Source organism: Schistocerca piceifrons, chromosome 2 (genome assembly GCF_021461385.2).
Source record: "Schistocerca piceifrons isolate TAMUIC-IGC-003096 chromosome 2, iqSchPice1.1, whole genome shotgun sequence".
In the NCBI taxonomy this organism is placed as follows: Eukaryota; Metazoa; Arthropoda; class Insecta; order Orthoptera; family Acrididae; genus Schistocerca; species Schistocerca piceifrons.
The window spans coordinates 657,230,652-657,250,945 of NC_060139.1; the positions used below are offsets into that span (position 1 = coordinate 657,230,652).

The 20,294-nt window shown below is 36.4% G+C and overlaps 1 protein-coding gene across 1 annotated transcript in view; it reads left to right on the plus strand.

The window, feature by feature from the left end:
- Nucleotides 1–20,294, plus strand: part of LOC124776994 (unconventional myosin-XV-like) — a 465,068-nt gene that overhangs the window by 171,542 nt on the left and 273,232 nt on the right. Inside the window, exons 31-33 of the mRNA XM_047252242.1 lie at nucleotides 12,089–12,175; nucleotides 18,713–18,847; nucleotides 19,530–19,679. Of these exons, the coding sequence (XP_047108198.1) occupies nucleotides 12,089–12,175; nucleotides 18,713–18,847; nucleotides 19,530–19,679 (372 nt within the window). The remainder of the gene's footprint in view (nucleotides 1–12,088; nucleotides 12,176–18,712; nucleotides 18,848–19,529; nucleotides 19,680–20,294) is intronic.

The window sequence follows — 20,294 nt, forward strand, 5'->3', positions numbered from 1 at the left end:
AGTTGCTTATTATATGTGAGTTCATGACTCATTACCTGTGTAACTCACAAGAATGTACATATCGTTGGTATTTTTAATATTAAATCTTCATTGGCCAGAATTCATCAGATTGATTTGTCAAACAAAGTCAGTAATAATAGCTTGATATTGCTCAAACATCAGGTCTCAGTATGAAAAGACAGCCTAATTGGTTTATATTTATTGTAAAATTTGATAATTCACATTTGCCTCATGGACAGGCAACATATTATTTCTATATGATATTACATTTTACTCTTGCTTCTTTTTCTTCTCTGCCTAGTTACGCTAGTTTTTATTTCTGTTATTTGCAGTGTGTGATATTTTTTCATGCTGTGTTTATAGTTAGGCTAAAGGGACGCGTGTGCCCGACAATGAGAGCAGCGCTATATCATGTTATGATGAAGAAATGAGATGAAACTATTTGTGTACTTAAAAGAAAGCAGAAACAGATTACTAACTACAGTATAACTCTGCTTTTATATTCTCGAAATAAAATGTTTTCCTGCTGTTTACAACATTTTTTAGAAGTTTCTTCAAATCATTTGTGTTCAGTATGGAATCCCCTACCCACTTTTGTATTATCATAATTATTAATTTTCTGCCATTTAAATTTCATGAATGTTAACAGAAAGAAACAAAAAGAAAGTGCAATTGAAGTATTACAATGCTGAAAAGGTGTTGGCTTTCAAGTAGAGTTTACAAACATTAAGCAAGAAATTTTCTTGAGCTTTGGTCTCTGTAGCTAAGAGTAGGAGACTTCAAAAGTTGGGGCAATTCATATCTCTTAAACGGTTTGTCTCCAAACATTGCCAGCCTAACAATAGCTATACTGTATGTAGTGCTGTCCGTAGTTGTATTAAAGGCCCTACTCATGAACCAATTTATCGATCGACAGACCAATAGACCATATTTGAGTAGGCTTGTTGACTGACCAGTTTCTCTAATTGGGTGGTCAGTTGGGTATATCAACTCGCCAGTCGCCCCCCCCCCCCCCCCCCCCCCTCCCTTCCACCCAGCCACCACTTATCCCAACAATTTGTGTCATTTACACTGCTGTTGTGCCAACCATTCAACAAAAGTCTGTCTTCTGTCACTGTGTGCAGGAATAAACTGTTCAAATATGGCTTATGAAACTTAAAAAGATTGCAAATGTTTGTGAGACATGTCATTCAGACAGTGTAGAAATAAGAGATCCAAGAAATGAAGCACTTGTTTCATTTTTTAACGAATCCATAATGGTTTCATGTGGCACACTGAGAAGTGAATGATAGGTTTTATTCCCAGTACTTATAGGAAATGAAATGGAAAATGTATTTAGTTTGTATTTTGGTTTTTAGATTTCATTTCCAATACATATCATAAGTGTAACCTAAAAACTGAAATAAAGACCAGCTAGCGGACTTTCATTCGTAAAATATATTTAGAGAAAATAAGATGACAGAAAAGATTTTGAAATGCAACAGTGACAATAACAAACGTAATTGTTGGGTTTAAATTAATGATATGAATATAATAGAGGGAAACATTCCACGTGGGAAAAATATATTTAAAAACAAAGAAGATGTGACTTACCAAATGAAAGTGCTGGCAGGTTGATAGACACACAAACATAAACATACACACAAAATTCTAGCTTTCGCAACCAACGGCTGCTTCATCAGGAAAGAGGGAAAGACGAAAGGATGTGGGTTTTAAGGGAGAGGGTAAGGAGTCATTCCAATCCCGGGAGTGGAAAGACTTACCTTGGGGGGGGGGGGGGGGGGGGGGGGGGAAGGTAAGTCTTTCCGCTCCCGGGATTGGAATGACTCCTTACCCTCTACCTTAAAACCCACATCCTTTCGTCTTTCCCTCTCTTTCCCTCTTTCCTGATGAAGCAGCCGTTGGTTGCAAAAGCTAGAATTTTGTGTGTATGTTTATGTTTGTTTGTGTGTCTATCAACCTGCCAGCGCTTTCGTTTGGTAAGTCACATCTTCTTTGTTTTTAGATATATTTTTCCCACGTGGAATGTTTCCCTCTATTATATTCATATCATTAATTTGAACCCAACAATTATGTTTGTTATTGTCACTGTTGCATTTCGAAATCTTTTCTGTCATCTTATTTTCTCTTTCTGTTTTTGCAAGTAGTTTCACTTTGTATAAAATATATTTATTTCATTATTAAAAGTGATGGCCATGCCAACTGCTATGTAACAATTTTTTACATTTCTAACAGTTGCTAAGTGCTTTTTCTCTTATGTAACTGTTGGTGTATTTATTACTTTTGGATTAATCTGAACACTGCACTTCCTACTGTGGATAATAGATAAGGAAGTTTCACAGTACCTGGTATGTTGGGGGTGATGATGTGGATGTCAGACTGAGACAACCACTCAAGCCATTCCTCTTCTTGGGCACAAAACTGCCGTAAAGGTGGTATAGCAGCTGGAGCAGGCGGTGCTTCTTCTGTCGGGCACGCCGCATTGGCCAGTAGTTGCTGCACCGTGTTGAGTAACAAGGATATTTGTTGAGTCTGAAACTGAAACATCTGCATTAGCTGTGTTGCATCTAACACTTGTGGCTGCAGCACCTGAGCAAGGGGCAGGACAGGTGGAGCAGGCATTTTAGAAGACACAAATGCAAAAAAAATTTATATGGCACGCAATGGAAATAATGACAAAATCAAATAAATTCTCTGCAACGCCCACCTGAAAACACTGATTAGCAAAAACTACAAGAAACTGGTAAAGCAAAGCGAACGCTCCTGCAAAGTAAAGACAAGAGAGAATTAAGGTGCCGGCACAATATACACAAAAAAGTCAGTAACTGTCAGGCACGGGGATTGTTTCTAACACCGTGTTGCCAGTTTTTGGGTCTTGCCCACACATCGCTAATAGGATGCCTAAGGGATGCAGCGTTTTCAGAATGCTGTACAACAATTCAAACAAATAACATTAGTAGTTTTATTTCTATAAAGCAATTGACAATACTTAGCTTTGGAGATACATCAGTGTCACAAGTAGCATGCCAACAGTAATAGTCCTCACTATAGGAAAGGCCAGACAAGTACCTGATAAGGATCGCAACTAGTGGTTCTTGTAGCATGCTTTGCAAATATGTTCCACCAACGTCAGTACACTGAGGCAATCTGAGACCCGAGGCAGGCAGGAGCGGCGCTTATATTCACTTCTTTCAGATGTCGTTCCTGGTGTGGCACAGTCCAATTCCGTGCACCATTGGCCGATGTTTTTCCTCACCGCCTTCTCTGGTCTTCCGTTCGTCTTCGTTCCAGCGCTTGTGGTTATGCCAGAACTATTACATGATGCACACTACTGTCATTTGTGGCCATTTTTTTTACCTTTTACCTTTTACTTTGAAATGTGGTTCTCCGACTTAAAGGGGCGTCTTTCATGCTACACACATGAATAAATACACAAAGTTTACATGAACACCATTTGTTTTATTTATTTTGCTTTGCCATGATGTATTTCCAAAGGCACCTGTAAATAATATCGCATGTTTCAGGAATAATTTTTCACAATAATTGTAAAAATTTACCTGAACTGAATGAAAGGTCTTGAGAGCTTCTCTTCACAGCTTACAGCTCCTCTCATCACATTAATGGTATTCTTTCTCATTGAATGTGGGTTGACAAGCTTTAGCAGTCATAAAAGGCATTTCTCTTCCATTCTTAAACAACTGTTCAATTCTAATTCCTTCAGTAAGTAAGCCATTTTTTCCCACAAGTGTCTCTCTCCTGTTCAGATCTTGTCATTTCTAAAATAGTCAAGGTTTGGCTCTTGATTTTATGTCCTAAGAACCCATTCTTTCTCCAACTTCAAATTGATGTGACCATTTGTAAACAACAAATGAAAAACATATTTTTGTTTTGAAAAAACAAATGGGCCATTAATGAGATTTTCCAAAGTATATATTTACTTTTTATTTTTAGTCAAACCAAGAAAAAGTTACACTTTTAGTGTATTACATATCAAATTAAAACTCAAATCAAGACCTTTAGAAAGACATCAGTTTCACCTTCTATCATCGATAGTCTTGAAGTTGAAGACATTTCCGCTTCATGACAATATCATAGAAATGATCAGTTTTCATTTCTTGAAATTTGAAAAACCAATAATTGTTTGTGCATAAACAAGTATGAAATTCTGTACTTTTCATTTACTCAGTGGGTCCATATAGCAAATGAAGCACGCACAAGAGAGTACAGATGTCTAAAAAATGAGATTGGCGGAAAGTGCAAAATGGCTAGGGAGGAATGGCTAGACGACAAATGCAAGTATGGAGAAATGTGAGAAACTAGGAGAAAGATAGATACCCACTATAGGAAGACCAAGGAGATCCTTTGGAGAAAAGAGCAGGAGTTGTGCAAATATCAAGAGCTTTAATGGCAGGTCCTTGCTGAGCAAAGAAGGGAAAGGTAAAAGATTGTATTAATTTATGGAGGGCCTCTACAAGGTTTAATAAAGTTTAAGCCAATATTATAGAAAGTGAAGAAGAAGTAGATGAAGTTGAGATGATACCATGAGAAGAATCTGACAGAGTGCAGAAAGATCTAAGTCAAAACAAGGCTCCTGGAGTAGACGATATTCCTTCAAAATTATTGAAACTATTCCTTGGGATGTGTAAGATATATGAGACAAGTGAAACACCCTTGGACTTTAAGAACAACGTAATAATACCGACACCAAAGGAAGCAGGTGCTGACACGTGTGAATACTGCCGAACTAACAGTTTTATAAGTAATGATTGTAAAATTCTGACACAAGTTATTTACAGAAGAATGGAAAAACCGGTAGAAGCAGGCCTTGGAAAAGATCAGTTTGGGTTCCGCAGAAATGTAGAACCATACAAGGTTGTACTGACCCTATAACTTATCTTAAAAGATAGGTTAAAGAAAGGCAAACCAACATGTATAGCATTTATAGACTTAGAGAAAACTTTTGACATTGTTGACTGGAACACATGCTTTGAAGTTCCAAAGGTAGCAAGGATAAAATACAGGGGGCGAAATTTTATGTACAGCTTGTACAGAAACCAGATTGCAGTTCTAAGAACCAAAGAACATGAAAGAAAAGAATAATTGAGAAGAGAGTGTGACAGTGTTGTAGTGTATGGCCTATGTTATTCAGTCTGTACATTGTGTAAGTGTTAAAGAAAAACAAAGAAAGTTAGTGAAGGAATTAAATTAAAGTTCAGATAGAGGAAGTAAAAACTTTGACGTTTGCCAGTGACGTTGTTGGAGATAGGTGGGGTTTGAAAGAGTAGTTGAAAGTAATGGATGCTGTTGGGGGAGGGGGGGGGGGAGGGGAGATGAGCATAAAAAGTAATAAAACAAGTGTAATGGAATGTAATCAAAATAATTAGGCAATGTGGAAGGAATTTGTTAAAACTGAATATAAATTTAAATGTCAGGAAGTTTTTCTGAAGGTCTGGAGTGTAGCGTTGTACAGCAGTTAAACATGGGCAATAAGGTCAATAAGTAGTTCAGACAATGAGAACAGAAGACTTTGAAATCTGGTGATATAGAAGAATGCTGAAGATTAAATGGATAGATGACATGTAATTAATAAGGGGGTGAAACTGTGTGCCAGACTGTGACTCAAAGTTGGGACCTTTGCCTTTCACAGGCAAGTGCACTGCCAACTGAGATACTCAAGCACAACACATGACATGTCCTCACAGCTTTGCTTATACCAGTACATTGACTCCTCATCAAGAGATGAGGCACTGGCAGAAGTAAAGCTGGGAGGACAGGTCATGAGTGTACTTGGGTGGCTCATTTGTTAGAGCACTTGCCTGCAAAAGACAGAGATCCCAATTTTGAGTCTCAGTCCAGCAGACAGTTTTTAAACTGCCAGGAAGTTTCATATCAGTGCACACTCCATTGCAGAGTGGAGATTTCATTCTGATAATGAGGAGATACTGAACCGAATTGGAGAGAAAAGAAATATAGGGTACAACTAGACTAAAAGGAGGGGACCAGTTGATATGACACTTGCTGAGGCATCAAGGAATTGTTGATTTGGTATTGGAGTTCAGAGAGTTAGCTAAAAAGTGCAGATGGAAAGCAAGTTGTGACTATAGTTAGCAGTTACAAATGGATATTGGTTGTAGTAATAATTCAGACATGAAGAGGCTTGCATAGGTTAGATCAGCATGGAGAACATCATCAAACCAGTCTTCAGACTGAAGACTACAAGAACATCAACAACAACATTGTGATTCCATACAAGAAATAAAAAATAATAAGTATCCAACACTATGAGGTCCAAACCATTTTATTTGATATATACTGATCCATTAATAATTTTGCTGCACAGAATCATAGTAGCTCTATCATTTCAAGGAAGATACTCTCCTCAATAAAATGTTATCATTTTTGTTGTACATAACAATCTGGATCCAGCATTTAAATACATCAGCTAATCACATTTAAAGATAAACTGCGTAATTTCTTGTTCACACTAGCCTGTGTGCAGTTTTTATTCTTGCAGAGAGTGATATTCCTTCATAGTGAGGTACATGAAGTAAGACCTCTATTTAAAAGCTGTAGAAGTCATTCACTCAATATGTGAAACATACGCAATGACTGCAAACACTGAAAAGACGTAAGAACATATGTGGGAGGGTAAATCCCACTCAGATCAGAATCACTTCCCTTCTAAATGTTGTTATATCTGTGAGAGAGCTACTGGAATTGCCTTTATATATAAGTACATTTGTTGTATTATTTTCAATTTAGGTATACTTTTCCTATCAAATGAAAAATTTTCTTTGTTGTGTACAACACTATTCCACTTCTCGTAGATTATTTGTGCCATGTGATAAGGATGTCTTGCTTCCCTAAGTAATCTGGCCTTGCAAAATGAAATACACAGATTGGATGTTATCTTCTTTCATAATATTCTCACCACATATATATGAAAAAGAACTACATCTTGTTGATACATGTACATGTTCTTCTTTTATCTTTTTGCTGAGTGTCTGTAGCTCAGATGAACCAGCTCCTTTTTCGGCACCACTGTATTGTTCTTTCGAAACATCCACAATACTACTTCTGTGTTCGAGGCTTCTGCAGTTCTTTGAGCTACTCTTATTATATGCAGTGGGATTATGCCATTGTTTCTCATTTTATTGAAACATTACAGCACTGGGAATGCAGATTGATGTGACCACACTAAGCAGCAGCAAATTAATGAATTTCTTTGTAGCAACCACATTTTTCTGTTTATTTTCACTGCTACCTTCACACACTCTGTTGCATGAAATAGAATCATGGCACATAGAAACAATGCACGTAATGACAGCGAAACAGAGCAATTATATTTTGCCACAGTTCTCTTCATTAATTGGCACCAGGTGTAGCAGAGGAATATGACAACAGTTTGCAGAACAGAAGGTATAGCCAAGCATTAATTGTTGCTGTGCTAGTTATTCTGCATCCACTTTGTTATTGTGACCTATGTTTTTTTTATACATTATTTAATTCTTACAAGAAGACATATTGTTGGTAACAGTTTATGAATAACACAACATGAACTTCAGCTTTGTTAAACCATTATACATAGCCTTTTATATACTGTAAAAATACAGCATATATACTACAAAAGTTTCTGTGTGTTTTAGATTGGGGGACAGAATGTCAGTTCTGTATAAACTGTTGCTGTAACTGTTAGAATTGGTGTCTTAACTTGCTCCTGTTGTATCACATTAGCACAGAATATGTACAAATAGCAATGAAAAAGTTTTTCATTTCGTGATTAATATAGGCAGCTGGTCAAAGAATTATAGCACAGGTGACTTGATATTGTTTATACAGGAAGCATTAATCTTTTAAAGTACCATTTATTAATAATACTGTTGTTCACTTGCAACACTTTATGGCTGGTATTGGTACCAATAGACACTACATTTTCAAGAGTACTAGAGGGTCAGAGTAGCACTACTGTAGTCCAGTGAGCATGATGATGAAATTCAAGTGACATACTATCTTTTGGAGTAGTCAAATACCCATCCAATCAAATACATCAGTGATGTCATCAAATGTTAACTAAGAGCAAACACACACAAAGCTCCTTCATTAACCGTTATTAACCGTCTTGGACGAGAGCTCCAGTCTAATATCTCCCCATAATATGGCGGAGAGGAACTCACATTTACTGTCATAATGTGAGAGATCACTACTCTGAATTCTTATTGTGATCTGTCTGTGCCTTCAGCAATCATCATGTGCATGGGTTAAGAACAATATTTTACAGAAGTTATGTGATTTGTGTCTGAATATTTGATGACAGGTACTGCGAACCATATTCTAAAAACCTGATAAATTCATATCATGAATTACAAGTACGTTATATACTAAATCTGCATTAAATGATTTATAAAGGTCTAACTTATCAATGTATAACTGGCACACTGCCAAAAATGACATCCTTCATTTTAATGACTGCTTCACAGCCTGAGCCATATGGACCCTTCCCACCAACACCAGCTTTTCTGAATTGCACAGGTGGTAACTTCCCTGCAATACATCCTACATTCCCAGAATCCTTGTGGCCTCAACCTTTGTTAATCATTGTCCTTACCCATCCAGCCCCTTCCCTGTTCCCAGTCCAGCACTACAGAGTCTCATTACACCACCAGACCGTGTTTTACTTCTTTTCCTCTACCCCTCTCCACCTCTCCCCTGCCCTCTGTCTAACCTGCAGCACTTCACCACTGTCTGCCAACCCTACCCTACTATCTCCCCCCCCCCCCCCCCGAGCCTGCTCCTTACCCCCACCCAGTTGCCACTCCCATCATGCACTGGTGCTGCTGCTCACAGTGTGGCTACAGTTACTTGAGACTGCAGTTGTGTGTGTGAGTTGCATTTGTGTGTGTGTGTGTGTTTTCTATTTTTTACCAAGGCCTTACTGGCCGAAAGATTTATTTATGACAGTCTTTTTGTTGTGCCTATCTGTGACTCAGCATTTCTGCTATTTTCTGAGTAGCAACATTCCTTTTCATAATATTGTTACATTCCATCCTGGATTTTCCATTGTTTGAAGAAAGAGAGGGAGTGGGAGAGAGGGGGGGGGGGGGGGTGAGTGCAGTTATCAAAAGCATGTATACATTCTGGAATTTTGTAGAATAATATAGTATTCAATGAACCTTGAGTTGCAGATTTTCGGATATGTGTGGATGCTGATTACCTGTGTAGTCAACACTGAACATTCACCTCTGGGGTTGAAAATGTTGAGAATCAAAAGCATGAATTCAAAGACCATTGTGAATCACATAAATATGTGCCAAATAAGATTGTAATAGATGGTTCAGTAGCCACTCTAAAAAATTACCACAGAGGCAAAGTGAATTTCACCACAGATTTAAACAACGTCAGTAAAAGTAATGAGTGTAAACTTTACAAAGTCTGTTGGAGCAGAGGGAGAGCAATGTAAGAAGTGTTCAGTGTATTATATAGCAGCGTGAAAACATCTAAAAAATGCAAAGAAATTTTGATCTTGCAGTTATCAGTTCAGAGTCAGCTATCAATTGCTGACACCAAAATATAGGATAACAAAGATCAAAATACTGAATTCTATCATTTTACTTAATTGGATAGTTAAAATATCTACTCACCAAGCGGTGACAGAACACACACATAAAAGACTGTTGTGATTGGCAATCTTTCAGAGCCAGTGGCTCCTTCTTCAGGCAGAAGCATGGAAGGGGAAGGAAGAAGGGTGAGGAAAATGGACTGGAGAGGTCTAGGAAAAGAGGTAGATTTCGGGAAAGTCACCAAGAGCTGCAGGTCGGGGAGACTTACCATATGGGATAAGAAGGAGAGACTGATCGTTGGGGACTGCATCGGATGAGATTTGAAAACCCAAGAGTGGAAGACAGGGTAACATGCAAGACAGAGATTACTACTAAATCATCGCGTGTGAGTTAATAAGAGTGAAAAGCTACGTGCATTGTACATAAGAGAGGTGGGAGGCGAGCGGTGTAAAATATATGGGAAAGAAATGAAAGATGTAGAAAATTAAAATGGAGTGAAGCAAAGAGTAGCTACAGTGAAGAAAAGCTGAGACGGAAGAAATTAATGTAAATTAGGGCCAGGTGGGTGCCGAAAACCAAGGACGTGTTGTAGTGCTACTTCCCACCTGCAGAGTTCTGAGAAACTGGTGTTGGGGGAAGAACCCAGATGGCACATATGGTGAAACAGGTGCCGAGGTCACAAATGTTATCTTGTAGAGCAAGTTCTGCAACAGGATATTGTGAGTTGCCAGTATACACCCTCTGCCTATGCCCATTCATCCTAATTGGTAATATGGCGATAGTCATGCCGATGTAGAAGGCTGAACAGTGTTTACATAATAGCTGGTATATGACTTGTTGTTTGGCAGGTGGCTCTCCCTTTGATAGTATATGGTTTGCCAGTAACAGGGCTATTATAGGTGGTGGAAGGAGGGAGCACAGGGCAAGTCTTGCAGCAGGGACAGTTACAGGGGTAGGAGATGTAGGGTAGGAAGATGAGTGCAGAAGGAGCATAGGGTCTGATAAGAATATTGTGGTGATTGGGAGGGCAACAGAAAGCTATTCTAGGTGTGGTGGGCAAAATTTCATACAGGATGGTTCTCATTTCAGGGCATGATTTTAGGAAGTTATGGCCCTGTCAAAGTAGATGATTAATGCATTCCAGACCAGGATAATACTGCGTCACCAATGGTGTGCTCTGAAGCTGTTTTGTGGATTGATCAGTAGTATCGGGATTGAATGTGATGGCCCGGGGAATCTGCTTTTTATCTAGGCTTTTGGGATAATCAAGTGCAGTGAAGGCTGAGGTGAGAATGGTGGTATACTGCTGTAAAGAATCTGCATCCAAACAAATACATTTGCCTCAAATGCCAGGGTTGTATGGGAGGGAACGTTTGGTGTGGAAAGAATGGCGACTGTCAAAATGTAAGTACTGTTGTTTGGTAGTAGGTTTAATGTGGACACAAGTATATAGCTGGCCTTCAGTGAAGGCGAGATCAACGTCAAGGAAAGTGGCATGGGATTTGGGATAGAATTCTATCATTTGGACCTTTCCCTCTGAAGAAGATCTTACTGCACTTCCCCCTTTCGATTGTTGCACAACCCTGCTGCAATTTGTTCATTTGTGAGATCCAGAAGGCAGTAGATAATGTTGTTCGACGTGATGCCATGTTCCTTAATGTCTTGAAGACAACTGAAATAGTTTCAAATTGTCAACAGTTGAACAGAATATGAGCTTTTAGAATATCAGAATAGCTTTATTCCTGGATTGAAGGCTTCCTAATGAATAAACCCAGTATTTTTGTATTGATATCATCACAGACAAACATATTGTTTATTAACTTGTGGATATATTTTGGAATAAACTCATTACCAAAAACAAGACTTGTCACAGAATGAAAAGTGAGGTCATGGAAATCGCTCTTAGAATGTTATAACTGTAATTACGAAAGGAGAGAGTGAAAATTCAAAGAAAAGCCAGATATTTTATCATAGGTTCATTTAGTCTGCATATAAGTGTTACAGTGGTATTTATTCAACCCAAGTGGCAGATTCATGAAGAGAGGTTTTGTGAAACATGGAAAACTTATTGTTGAAATTCTGGGAACACACATTCTGCAAACAAAGTTGCTCAACATAGTTATTTCTCCCATATATACCTTATACAGTGGTCATGCCTGTAAATTCAGAGAAATTTGAGCATATGGGGGTGTAAGCATAGTTGAGCATCATGCATGTTACATGCTTTATTGCTCTTGGACCAATGGTTGGAGAAGAGAAAGAAATAAATCAGGGTCTCAAGGACAAACTCTGATTTGTTGAATTATTATGTTCTGTTGTATAAACAGCATGTTTGTAGTGATGAAAATAGGCATATGTAATCTCATTTTATAAAAAGTGTTGAAATTTTTGCTTTTATTTTATTTTATTTTTTTAAAATTCTGGTTAGCAGCGCAGCCTTTGATGCATAAGTCAATCCAACCTGAGCAAATGTTACCAGAGCTGGCTTGGTGGTAAGCAGAACATATCCCTCTAACATTGCACCTTTCCAGGCCTCTCATCATCTTGTGTCTGGACTGCACCAATTTCCGGCACCTCCGCCGGTACCTGCTTATGATTCTATAGACAGGAGTTCGAAGGTACTTTCAAGCATTTTGCCCCTACCTAGTTGGCATTATAACACAATGACCAATCGTTCCTGCTAGATGGTGTTGAAGTGAATCTGCTAACCTCCAGTATCAAGTATTTGTTAGCACAGTGTTTTGTATTTAGTCATTTTTAAACAAAATCTCATTAACCTAATTGGAATCCATTGGATGCCTGTATCCACAGCAACCATTGAATACTCAAATTTATAGAAGGATAGTGGTCAATTGTAAAAATCTGTAATTTATTGCACATCTACAATTCAACTATAACATAGTCATCATCAGTGCTAAAATGCAAAAACAGGTAAAATCAGAACAGGTACAAAATGTGTATGTAACACAGTTATAGGAATCCATATAAGTTAGAACACAGGAATAACATATCATCACCAGGAGAGTTACACAGGTACCAACAAGTTGGAGCATTAACTTGTGTCAACTGACACTAGCCTTTACATGGCAGAAACAAAAGTGAGGTCATTGGTTGCAACTAACACAGACAACATCAATGAGCATCATCAAGGACCTGTAGTGCCCTCTATTGGAGTATACATGTAAGAACCTCTATTTGAATTTTTGTTAGAGACCATAACCTTAAAATACGGAGTTTCTGTGCTATGTAAATTACAGAGCAAATACATAAATGTATAAAAACAAGCAACAGAATTTACATGTAGGCACATTCATAAAGGACATGTTGTGTCTCCTGTGGGATTATATTGATGAAAAATCTGTAGTAAAATAACACATCATAAAAGTGTGCAATAAGAGTCTATGATTACATTTGAGCGAGGTAATAATCTAAAGAGCTTTATATTACAGAACCAAATATTTAAACAAATATTCATTTACACACTTTCATATTTGTGTCGTTGACAAATTTTTAAAACTTAAAAAAAGTTTTTGTTGAATAAGAGTGTACAAATAAGAGTATACAAATAATAGTCAAAAAGCTAATGGGTTTTCGATACCTGATAGAGCTCCACCTCTCTGGCAGCATATTATCAAGCCATCTACTAATAGTAAAAGCAGAACCATTAAGCCAAATGTAAAATGGACTTCCATTATCATCATGCCAACTGATGTTAAAACCAGCAAAGTAACTGTCATCTGGAAGACAAGAACAAAACTGAAATAAATACAAACAGTTCACTCATACAATAAATTAACAGTCTGTTGCATAAGGGACAGTCAAGATACTATTTCCTACAAAAAGCTGCTAAAAGTGGGTATTTTTTACTAGCACCTACTCATTAAGCAGTTGGTCGCCAGAAGGTCAATAAACCTTCCCTTCTCGGCTCAATGCAGCAACTTCACATGAGACATCTACTCCCAACTACATGGGTGGAAAAATTTGGGTTTACCTGCTCTATCCCTCCTCTTCAGAGCTACATGTTTGCTGAAGCCAACTTTTATTCTACACCTCATCTATCCCACATAGCTTACATTGCAATTAGAGCACTAGATTATATACACACCAGACTCATGAAATATATAATTTTTTTTTCTTGTCAACACCATTAGCCAAAATCAGCCCTAAATTAACTGTTGTCAAAAAAAGAAATGTGTTTTATAAAGATAGCTGCAATATCCATGCTAAATGTTCCATAATATGGCAGGGAAGTGTAATTTTTTTATTGTTGTTTTCCAAATTAATGTTCTCACTTCATACTGTTTTGTTTTTGTCTTCCAAATGATTGTTTCCAGGGTACTTTTTACTGGTTTTAACATCAGTTGATACGATAACAATGTAATTCTGTTTTATATTTCACATAATGGTTCTGTTTTTACATATTTGTAGATGACTTGATAATATGCTGCCAGAGAGATGAAGCCCTATCGGGTATGGAAAATGTGCTAGCTTTTTGACTATGTTCTGTATTCTCTCATTTGTACACAGAGATGGAGCTCTATCAGTTATGGAGAATGCAGTAGCTTTTTGACAGTTTTTGTATATTGTCGTACCATGACAATTTTCTTCTACATTTTTTTATTTTATTTTATTTTCTATTTTGTTTTGTTTATTTTGATTTTAGAAGTTTGTAACATTAGAAATATGAAAGTGTGTAACTGAATATTTGTCCAAATATTTGGCACTTTAACAAAGAGCTCTGGAAATTATTACCACACTCAAATGCAATCCTGAACAGGGTGCCTCATGACTTGTGATACAATGTTATGTTATCTTATTTTACTGTAAATTTTTTAGATTTTATTCAAAGTAAATCTTTATAGTTTTTGACACATTACTGAAATTTGCTGTATAAAACTTTGTAAATAGATTTAAACCATTAGTCTTATTATAAAATTCAAAATGCTTTTGTCACCATGTAATCCCATAGGGGACACCACGTGTCCTTCATAAATGTATTTGCAAGTCAATTCTGTTGCTTGTTTTTATGCATTCATATATTTGCTGTGTGATTTACATATCACAAATACACTGTATTTTAAGGTTATGGTGTTCAACGAAAATTAAAATATAGCTTCTTGGATGTATACTCCAATAGAAGGCACTACAGGTTCTCGATGACACATAGTCATGCCCTCTGGACTCTTGGTAAGCAATGGTCGTACTTTTGTTTCTGCCATATAAAGGCTAGTGTCATTTGTCACATTTTAATGTTCTGACATGTTGATACCTGTATGACACTTCTGGTAATGGTATGTTATTATTATGTTCCAATTTATATGGAGTCATATAACTGTGTTACATACACATTTTGTACCTGTTCTGATTCTACCTGTTTTTTGTATTTTAGCGTCAATGATGACTATGTTATAATCGAAATCTAGATCTGTAATGAATTATGGATTTTTGTGACTTCACTGCTGTTTTTTAAATTTCAAAATCTCATTAGCTATTCATTACTTTTAATTGTCTTTTAGAATTAACAGCGGTCTCTTCGAAATCATTACATTTTTATTTTGTTGAAACTGCTTGAGATATTTAATTAAATGTGAAACATTTTATTATTTATGACAAAGGAAAACCTGGGATGAAAATGTAGAAATAATAGGCTTCCACACTTTCAAAAATTAATACGGAGAGAGAAGGTGCCTAGATCAAAATATTTTTTTAACATTTACTTTACATTCTTTGTTAGACACTGAGAATACAGGAGAGCATGTAAAGAAGTTTTTCATATTCTTAAACATTGCAAGGAAGTATTTGATAGTTAAATTAAACTTTTGTCATTGCTTTGCGAGCCCATTACTCCCATCACTAATATATGGTACCTGTTGCACTTATATTTGCATTTTCTTTAATATTTGACTTTCTCGGCTCTTAGTTCAGCAAGAATACAGTGAAATCAGCAACATAATTATAAGGCAAATGCTGACACAGTGTATATTGTTAAAACCAAGAATTGCCACTATACCAAGCAAATAATATCTGAAGAAAATGAATTTTTTTTTTTTTTCCAAATAATTTGTGTTATTACATCCGATTCCTCAGCACTACATATCACAAGTTGATGAAGTGAATAAATGATAAGTTTTTAAAAGAATTAGAATGATAACAATTGCTGTTTACAGTCCAGACCAATTTGTGAAAGTACATGTAAAACAGAAGAAGAAAATAATAGCTTTTGCAGTTGTCCCTTTCCTTACTTGTTGTAAAACATTTTAAAGCAAGCTAAGACATAAAGTTTATCTTTCTTATGGGCTATGATGTCCTGATAATAGTGTGATAAATAGAAACATACCATTTGTTCACCACAGCAAGGATTGGGAAGGAATTGATTGCAACAGTTATAGCCTGTGGAATTCTTTCGTCATGTTCCCGAGGGAAAAAATTTAAAATAACTATGCTTTGCTGATTGCATTTAGATAATTAAACTTAAGTTAGAAGAATATTAATTTCCTCTCTGTTTGACGAAAAAGTCATAGACAATATACAGAAATTAAAGTTTATCACATTTCAATATCTGTGTTATACTGCTTAACTATTTACTTGTCAGGGAAGTTATTCAATAATGGGGAACAGACGCCGTTATCTTCAGTAGTAGCGGGGCAGCTGCATACTTGAGAAAAGAGAAGGGAGAGTATATGAGATGTCCGCTGTCATACTATTGTGGCTCAGCATGTTTCAAATTTCATGCATAGTATTAAAGCCATAGCTGCAGCATTAGAACACGTAGAATATCCTAAATAAACAGTTTAATATCAGCTAAATAACTTTGTACAGAATATTAGCTGATATCTTGAATGAGAAAATGGCACATGCAACCGAAATAAGGAACTGTGTAGCATTAGGAATAATCACTGACAAACTGATCAAAAATGTGAGCTTCTGTAATCAGATGAGTTGTTCATTTGACCATAGAGATAGAAACTGACCAATTTTGAAACAGGAGATGGGAACAGTCTAACTGGAAACATTCCCAAAGATATAATATTATTGTAGATTAATCATCAGCCAAACACTCTTGATGTTCCTCTGTCATATGTAGTTAACATTTTCAAAGACAGGTTGATTGACCATTGGTCTACTTTCACAGACAGTGATGTAAAGTTATTTCTAGTGGGTTCAGCATATTACTGCATTAATATCCCTTTATAATCCAACTTTTATTTGATGGGTCAGTGACAGCCACTTGTCTAGGTCCACGAAGCTAATTATGTGTCACTCTTGGGGGCGAAAGAGGAAAAGCTTTCCTGTTTGACAGAAGATCTCGTGATCCTATGATACCCGAATTCTTCCAAACCTGGTCAATTACTGGAATGTTTCAGTGCTCAGCACAAGACATATTTATACTGATGAGAATCCATCTGATTATAAAATGATTCAGCTCTCATAAAAACTGATCTACATCTACAACTGCATGGGTGAGTTAATCTCATGTAGTGAATTTAAAAGTCAAAGAGACATGGTACACTGACACCCGCTCAACAAAGCAGACAGGGTGATGTTGACTGTAGTGAAAGAGATGAATATGACTGGTTGAAATATGAGATTTTCACTGACACTTGTAGACTTGCTTGCAGATAGCATTGCTTGTTGGTGTGCGGTGCAGCTGACAAGACAGATGTATAAACTGGGTGACTTTTTTCTTGTGCCACTTTTAGTAACAAATTACATTCGTTGGACTGGAAGAGCATTCACCATGTACTTACTGTGTGCTGTGCTTAGAACATCAACTTTATTTTATGTGCTGTTTAGTCTATGTTCTAGTGAGTCACACATTTTATTCTCATAGCTTCTTCTGGTCTACTTCTGTATTTGGCTTTGTAACCAGTGGCATATTATTTTACATTGAGGGCAATAAACTGATATGTGGGACATATCACAATATTGGTTGCACTGAGCTTGTTGTAAATGTTCATTAATTTCTGTAACAGGCACTACATGTGAATCTGCAACACTTGCTTGCCTTTCTTTTGTCACTTTGACACAGTTTATTTTCTTAATATTCTTGGTGTCTGTCTGATGCAAGTGCATGGTAATATGGTGGATAATGTTTGTGATTTCATTATCTTCTTTATTTAAGTAATGTTAAATTGTAACATTGCATTGCATGACTGATTCAGTACGTGGAAAAGATTTTGAAAGTTACTTTTGGAGGTACCAGTAACTTCTGATGTAAGTAGTTCTTCAAAACCAAGATGTGTTATAGCAACATGCAGCTGTGTAGCAAATTCAGTATGACAACCTGTGCCGTGCAGTTGGTGAACCAAAGAGCAGGAGAAGCCTGTACCGCATCAGAATTTCAGAGCTGACTCGAAAACAAAAATAATTTTTTCACAACATTAAAAAGAATGCAGCTATATGATTTGCAAGGATAATTTAAATTTGCTAGCTATAGCTTTTAATGGGGCCATTTGTTATTTCTAAATATTTTAAATTGTGTATGTTTCTTCAAAAATATTACATCGAAATTCTTTCATTTTGAGTAAGAAATCAAAAATAATCCATGAAAGAGGATAATAATGAGTCCTTTTTTTTACACTTTTTTAACTTTTTGGTGAGCTACAGTGTTCAGAAAACACTAAAGTAATGCAGGAGTCTTGAAATTTTAAGATTGAAATGTGCAGCAGTTTGAGTTGCACTACGTGTTTTTCTTTTTTCATTCAACGAAATAAAATATTGTAAGAAATTTACTCATCTCTGATGAGCATTAATAATTTATCAGAAATGGTATGGGATCTCTAAATTTCCTTATCCATAACTCACATTGAATAAAAATAGGCACTAATATGCCATACCATTTGATTTTCTGTAGCCCTACATTTCACTTAGCAATAAAATTTAACTTGTGGTTATAAAACAGAGGAATATAATAACTGCAGTAAACCAGATGTTTTCACAATGAGTTATGTAATTTTATGGAAGTGGAACTGTTGTCAGGAGTAAACCACACTAAAATTCAGCATCCTTAAAAAAATGTATTTTTTAAAATTCAGACTGAATATTGAATCTCGATGAATCTACTCATCATTTTTTGCATCTTCATTATAAACCTTCAACGCATGGTAATAACTGTACTTATCTCTAAAGGAGCATTTTATACCCCCAAAAATTAGGTATCTTTTCGAGAGCCGGAAAATGGAGAACTCTGGTCAACTGAAAAACGCCAGACTACATCTGTGCTGCAGTATGCTGCGACACCTGCCTCCGCCAATGGGCCTACAAGTAAACAGCCACCAAAACCCCCACAGGTTTGACATACATATGTAGTTTCATTAGACAGTACAAAATTACAAGGTCTTTCTTGATAATGTAGGCAGTGCAGTAGTCCACCACACATTGTAGGATGACGTATGGAGTATAAATGTACATGCAGATTATAAATTCTTTGTTGATGACTTCAAATTCTACATTTAAGACACCCAGAATATCTTCCATTTGTCCTTGTTTCTTTCTTACTCCTCAGTAACTGGGTCTCAGTACTGAAGAATCTCTCAGATTAATATATTACCTACTACAAATTATATTATGAAAAAGACAGTTGCTCACTCACCATATAGTGGAGATGCTGAGTCACAGATAGGCACAACAAAAAGACTGTCAGAAAGTAAAGTCATTGATGTTAAGCCATTTGTAGCGGGTACAACATATTACTGCATTAATTGCCAGTTATAGTCAACTTTTATTTGATGGGTCAGTGACAGCCCCTACTCTTAGGTCTAGCAAGCTAATTATGTGGAAGTGGTCGGAGGAAAAGAGAAAAAGTTTTCCAATTGACAGAAGATCTCATGACCCTTTCTGACTGTCTTTTTGTTGAGCCTATCTACGATTCAGCATCTCCACTATATGGTGGGTAGCAGTAATCCTTTTCATAATATTGTTACATTCCATTCTGGATTTTCCATTGTTCAACTGCAGGTTATAATCTTTCAGATTCCTCAGCAGGGTTCTCCTCTCAAAGAAGCTGCATCTTCACCTAGGAAAATGAGCCCCACAAAAAATGCACACTCAGCTTTCACAAATGTATTGTCTGAGCTCAAGAATAGGAAGAGTTCAGTTGAATCTACAACATCATACACTAAGGTAAGCTGTTACAATTAGTTTCTGATATTATGTTACTGAGTGAGTTTTCTGAGAGAAAACTTTTTGGTGTTATTGCTATAGGGACAGAACAACATTATTACCTCATAAAAATGAAACATCCAGAGAACTGGAACAATTAGACACTGAAGTAATTTTTTTCCTATACTACCTTTACCCTGAATATGAAGAATAAGGATGAAGATTCACAATGTATTGTTTTATATTTGTTATATTGCCTTCCTTACATCATTTTTATTGCTGAATGGATTCAAACAATTTAATGCCAGAGATTAGAGTGCCTTTTATCATTCTGTCAGTGCTATCACTGGCAGAAAATTCATTACATGTTTAGATCAGATGAGTTTTTCATTCCATGAATCGGTGTGGAGGAGATCCCTGTGAATATTGACAACTGCTTCCACAATGTGCTCATTAAATGAGGAATCCCAAATTACTTCCAGCAGGAGTACTTGTTCCAATCATTATTTATGGTTTGTGTGTATTATTATATGTACATACTTGTATGTTATATTTCCTTGTAATGATATCATATAAAATTTAAATGTTCATTTGGACAACATACATACTGTATTTTGCTGTGCATGGGTGGATAGT